Source organism: Anopheles stephensi, chromosome 3 (assembly GCF_013141755.1).
Source record: "Anopheles stephensi strain Indian chromosome 3, UCI_ANSTEP_V1.0, whole genome shotgun sequence".
Taxonomy (NCBI): Eukaryota; Metazoa; Arthropoda; class Insecta; order Diptera; family Culicidae; genus Anopheles; species Anopheles stephensi.
Genome location: NC_050203.1, coordinates 67253844 through 67259927, shown reverse-complemented (window position 1 = coordinate 67259927; position 6084 = coordinate 67253844). Strand labels below are relative to the sequence as shown.

The window sequence follows — 6084 nt, the reverse complement described above, 5'->3', positions numbered from 1 at the left end:
TGATCTGCCTTTTATGTACTATAATTTTATTAATCGTATTTCTACGCTCTTTACAATAAATTCTTTCCAGGGGTTTTCCATACTATTCCTGTTAATGCTCTTACTATCCCAAAACATTCGCCACTCTTATCGTTCATTCGTTGGAATTACAAGTTAAAATCCGTACTGTTCTCCTTTCGTATTTCGTGTTTAGCACTCTTGCTTAGTTCATTCGCATAAGTCTAGAATTTTTGTTTACAATAAATGTTGATCCTCTTCCTATGCCCCCCACACAACGAGCGAGAACGAGTAGTAGGTGCTAATGTGAAAAAATATACTTCTTTAAATATACGTATAGTCTTCATCTGAGCGCAAACACTTGGTTTGTTGTAGAACATTATTCAACAAATCTGCTCTTTGGCAAAACCGAACCCCGACGCTGCACGACGGGTCGGTGATTAAGTACGAGCTAATACGCATTGATGATGCTGCTATTTCAGAAGAAAAAAAAATCTTTGATGTACCAGTTCTCCCATGTTTTGATGATTTTACATTGTAGTTTTTTCTCCATTCTATCGCATATTTTCGATATCGAAACTGTGTTCATCATCTCGTAGTACATAAAACTGTAATTGATTCACTATCGCGCTTAAACGGGCTTCGGTGCCTTCTCCTCGCACAACTATGGATGAGCTGGTTACTTTTATAACATTCTTAAAGATCTTCTCATTTTCATAATCCTTGTACTACCCATCATCGATCCATCCAAGTTTTCTTTTAACTTTATCACAGTATCGTTATGTTGAAGTTACATTTTTTTTGTGCACAAGCAAATATAATTGTATAATAATTCAAATAGTAATGGAAAAATGCTCGAGAAAAATATTCTACCATACAAAACACAGCATCAAAAGTAAAAGATTGATCATAAACATTATCATCGATACGAGATTAATCAGTTTTCATTATTGTCAACAAGCGAAAAGATTGAACAGGAACATTAAACAAATATTAATCAAACGTTTGCGGATCGTCAGAGCAAAAGTCCCGAAATGAAAAATAATTCATCCTTATGTCATTCAGCCCTCTCTGAAATTTATTTACAAAACATTTTCAGTACAAAAATAGTGGCTCGCCTACCGCTTTGCATCTCAATTCCAGTCGCTTCTCTTACAATCGTTAGCTAACGGTCGGTAACATAAACTTTTTGCAGAAGGAGTTGATCGCCTCCCTCTCTCTCTGCAGGGAAAGAAAAGCTGGCACCATCGCATTCGAACTTGCTATTGTCAGTAAAAGTTGCTCACTAAAAGAAAATCGGTCCGGAAGGAGTGTAATGTACGGTGGCTGTTTCTTCCCTGTTACTGCCAGAATTTTGCTGCCATTAGGAATTTGGCACCCGCACGCCATGACCTCTTTTGCAACACACACCGGTGTGTGAGCTGTTCGAATCGTGAACGAAGGCTTGTGGAAGGCAACAGCACTATGGGTGTAATTGGGCAAAAACTTTCCGATTGAAGACACACTCACACACTCACATTAAAGGGGGAAATAACTTTCGGGCCGTGTGAGCTACACAAAAAATTGGCATCGTTACTGTGTGGTGTGAATTGAACTGTAACCGTATCCACGAGTCATTTCCCGTTGTGATTGACATTCATCCGATGCCACCGTGCTGGCCGGCTTTGGCAGCAACAAGCCCCTAACGCCCTACGCGGCGTTTGATTTCGTTGTACGCAAACGGTTGAGCACCTTCCTGTATGTCGAGTCGATGTCGAAAAACACAAAGCTTAGGCCTTGCCCGATACAATACTGATGCTTACTCAGAGTTTCACCAAAAAGGCCCTTCTCAGGTCGCCCCATTCCGTCCCGTCTCGATGACACTTACGGTGAGCGGCGGTGCCATCGTGGCAGTGGACAGTGTGGTGGCCGGCTCGTTCAGATCATCCTCATCGTCCTCGTCTTCGTCCTCGTCGTTGCTGGCGAGCTCGTTCGCCCGGCGAAAGAGCAGCTCGTTGCGTCGGAAAAGCGGATGCTGCCGGAACCGGTGCACACGGGAGCGGGTGCCAGTGCAGCCGGGTGCATTAGTGGTGGGCTCGGCGGCGGCGGTGGCTGCCCCCAGGGGCGTCCCTGCCGCTGCCGACACACCGACCGCAGCACCCGCGGTCGATCAGGTCGTGGCATCATTGGGGAAATCCTACATGGGTCGAATCGGTCGGTAAGGAATGGTTCTGTATGCGTGTCCGCGCGTTCGTGTTTGTCGTCCAGTTTCGTGGTTTCGATATAATAATGTTTAAGTTACACGTGCACACATTCGCATCAAGCGGCCGGTCCCGGGTGGGGTTTTGCGGCAATCATCATTCGGTCCGGCAGGCAAACCCAGAGCAAGAACGCAATCGCAACCAGCCAGCCAGCCAGCCAGCCAACAACACAAACGAGCACAATGCAATCAAACCGACAAATAAAAGGAAAAAAGAAATGGAAAGAAAACATCGCTACAATCAATGCACAAAATTTTGGTCATCTGTCTGTTTTGCTGCATTCCATCCAACACATACATGTAAAAAATGCACACACACACACATCTATGGGTATTAATGGCCGTGATATTGCGTATGTTGGGTTGTGTATTTCCTTTCATATAAGGCGGCCAATAATTTGTCTACTGCTTAAGGCTAGTGTTCATACTCGCTAGATGAGGCGACTAGGATGGCGATGTTGATGAGAATGTGCAGTAGTTGGGTGATTAATATGGCATTTAAGATAGGTAGGAATTGATTTAAAATGGCGTAATTGTTGTGAGTAATGGTAACATTTATTTGGAAGAGCTTTTAAAATTTAACTAAGCATAAAAAAGCATAAAAAGATTAGAAGCAGCATATGTAGTCTTTGGTTGTACCTCTAAAAGCTTATTTAAAAATAAATATAAAAATGTTGTAAAAGTTTATCCTGTATAATATTTTTTCCTTCAAATTTGAACAATATGAGTTGTGAACTTATCAAACATTTTAATTTTTTTTCCTAATTTCCGTTTTTTAATACTGGGGAGATTGTTTATGTACTTGTATTTAATTGCATAGTTTTTATTCAAAATGTTGAAAAAGTGTGTATAATGTGAAAATAATATTGACATATTTTAATTGAGACCGATGTGCATAAAGACTTGGATTGAAAAGTAGGAAAGAAATAAGCTATAAATTAGATAACACGACAGCTACAAAATTGTATGAAACTATAAAACGAACAAAAAAACCAATTGAAAAAAAAAAATTGTAGGCCGACTGGTAGTAGAGTCGATCTTCATACGGCAGGACCGGGGTTTGAATCCCATCCGCACCGTTCCCCCGTGAGTGAGAACTGACTATCAAGCTACGTGGTATCACTAAGTCTAGTAAGCCAGAAATTGCTGGCATGACCTACTAGGTTGTTACAACAAGAAGAGGCAATCGCAATTCTCTCAAACGTGATAACTCGAGGCCACCCAACATTGTTGTGGGACCGTTACATGTAGACGAACCTTATTATTTACTCGTTGTGAAACTATGTTTCAGAAGATAACGTATTCGTATTGTTAAAACAACACGCACCGTCCATTTCTGAGACGTCATCGGTGCTTTATCTTAAGAGCTACGTTGTAGTCTTACCTCAAGGAACTGATAGCTATTTTATGTTAAATGGAAACTCTGAATGCGCTATCATGCTTCATTTATTGAAATGGAGCGCACTCTGCCCTTAATAGGCCGCTCTTGGCAGTCTACGACCCCTTCAACGTTCCCGTCTGAGTTAACGGAAGGGCTCACCTGTAAGAAGTCTCCTTTCAATACCTCAACTAAGCTCAACAAGGACCAATGGAATGTCTTTGTAACCTCTTGGAATCGGTAAAGGATTCACTTTTTATGTGTAGGATTTGTGCATGGTTGAATCAATTGAGTAGATAACTCAGTGTTAATTTTTGTTTAATAATCAATAAAAGTTAGTCCATTCTTGACGAATAAAAAAAAAAAGTCAGCCTATTTCTCAATTGCATACGTTAAAACTAAGCTTATAGATTTTAAAGATGATTTTAAGTTTGTTATAACAAAATGTTAAATTACTATACCAAACCGAAAAAAGCTGTTTGAAGAAAAGGTTGGATGATTGGTGTATCCTATGGACCTGGCTACTGGTGACCATCGAACCAACGGTTTTAGCATGCAATTTATTAACTGACACCAATTTACCCGTCTTTGTAACGCTTTGCTTAGCTCGTTTTTTTTTTGTCATTTTTAAGGATGGTCCACCAGCGAGGACATTGGGACGCGGGTCCTTCATGCCGAAACCGAGCAGCCGAACGAACCAACCGAAACCGAGCATCCGAACAGCCGATACGTGTTAGCACTTTCCGTGTCACTTCTTCATTTTCTCGCTCTGTGCGTCCGTTTTGACCCGACGTCTCTGACGACTGCGATTTCTAAGCTCCCACCCATCACAGCATTCGCTCGTCGATCCCATCGAGGGAGCGGGTCGTCGGCGAAGGACAGTGCGTCGTAAGGGAGACGGTCGGTTTGTCCGTGGCCCAGCAAAGCATGGCATGCCGCAGCAGCACTAGGATGGACCGGGGTCGCTAAGCATCGGTGAAAACGGTGAGCCAAAGGATCGAGAGGGATTAAAGGACGAGTTTGGAAGGGTGAGCGTGGAAAGGGGTGAGAGTAGATGTAGAAGAATGAGAAAGCAAACAACATGCAGAGCACGAAGAATGTGAAAGGCAAATGCGCGTAACGCTCAAGAACAAGACGGAAGCCGCAAACAGGCCAAACGTAACGTAACGTAACGCCATAACGTAACTCTTGCTAAGAAGAAAATTCGCTAAGTAATGCCAGTAATGCTATCGCGGAAAAGTGTTATGCAGGATCGGTTCTTTGCTTTACTTACGTGCAGTGGGATGCGCTGATTGAGCGATTTGTTTTTGTTCTTCTTCAAGGAACACAGCAACAGCTCGCGCATGCCTTTACGAAAGTTGCGGCTCAGGAAGGCGTACAGGAGCGGATTGACACCGGAGTTGAAGTACGTCACCAGGAAGGTGAGTGGGGTGAAGAGCGCATTAAAGTTGGAGTCACCCTTGTAGTCGGTGGACCTGGGGATGGGAAGAAGAATGGTTTTGTTCAGAATTTTTGAAATTTTATAGTGATTAGGTGATAGTTTTAATAATCTAAATATCCTATAACGATACTTGGCCTTTACTATAAGTACGAGCATCGTATATTATAGCAAACTCATTATAGCAAAAAAAAAAGCATTTCTTATAATGTCGTTGGTTATAATTTGAAGTAAAAAGGAGAAGCGTTGTCCTGAGTCCAAACACATTATTCACCGGCCAACAATACGTGCCCCAAGCTCGATTCGATAGTATAAATCATCCTCAAGACGTGTGGTCAACTTATTCGGTAATGGTGGCAGGAATCACTTAGAACGATGTTAGGTTAAGTGAACAGAGAACCACCGCACGCACCAAATGAATGCTACCTGAGCTCGGACGCTTTTCTCTTTATTGGGAAAGATCATTACGCTGCCACCGGTTGGACGATATTTCAATTAAACGTGCATGATTAGGCTCTTTTCCTCTGCCGGTTGACCATCTTAACAAGTAATTTCGTATGCGAAACTGTACCGTGGAACGCAGTTTTTTGTATGCGACAAGCTTTTTGGCTTATCATTTTATTCTTCCTTTGCCGAGCCCGCTCACGCTGTTGACGTCAAAGCCGGAACCAATGGTCGATAAAAATGAAATATGAAGTCACTTTCGCAAACGTTACGCCGTTCGCCATTGCTCCGAGACCTGAGTGGGAGCGAAAAAGGAAGAGCTTTAATGCTACTCACCAGTATTGCCACATTTTCCGGGCATGGAACGGTAGGTTGCAGAGGGCGAAGGTTAGCACCACCACCATCAGCATGCGGATGACTCCACGACGCGCCCGGAGCACGTTGTTGGACGAGTGAGACAGCTGCGTCAGCTGGGTGCCGTGCCGCTGGTGGAAGCTGTTCTGTGCCGGCCAGGTAGTCACCACCACCTTATCCGACTCGACCGATACCTGAGTGTATGTGTGTGTGTGTGTGAAGAACCCATGAGTC

General features: G+C 43.1%; 1 protein-coding gene across 4 annotated transcripts in view; it reads right to left on the bottom strand.

Annotated features, from left to right (window-relative positions):
- The window catches only part of LOC118511780 (trissin receptor), a 42805-nt gene continuing 36721 nt past the window's right edge, over window positions 1–6084 (bottom strand). For 2 of the 4 annotated variants that reach the window (XM_036055286.1, XM_036055287.1), the window contains exons 7-10: window positions 5833–6044; window positions 4888–5089; window positions 4197–4579; window positions 1–2207 (exon numbers count right to left, since the gene is read on the bottom strand). In XM_036055286.1, coding sequence (XP_035911179.1) covers window positions 4442–4579; window positions 4888–5089; window positions 5833–6044 — 552 coding nt within the window. In that variant the 3' untranslated portion in view covers window positions 1–2207; window positions 4197–4441. The remainder of the gene's footprint in view (window positions 2208–4196; window positions 4580–4887; window positions 5090–5832; window positions 6045–6084) is intronic. The other 2 variants (XM_036055288.1, XM_036055289.1) reach the window with 2 other exon arrangements.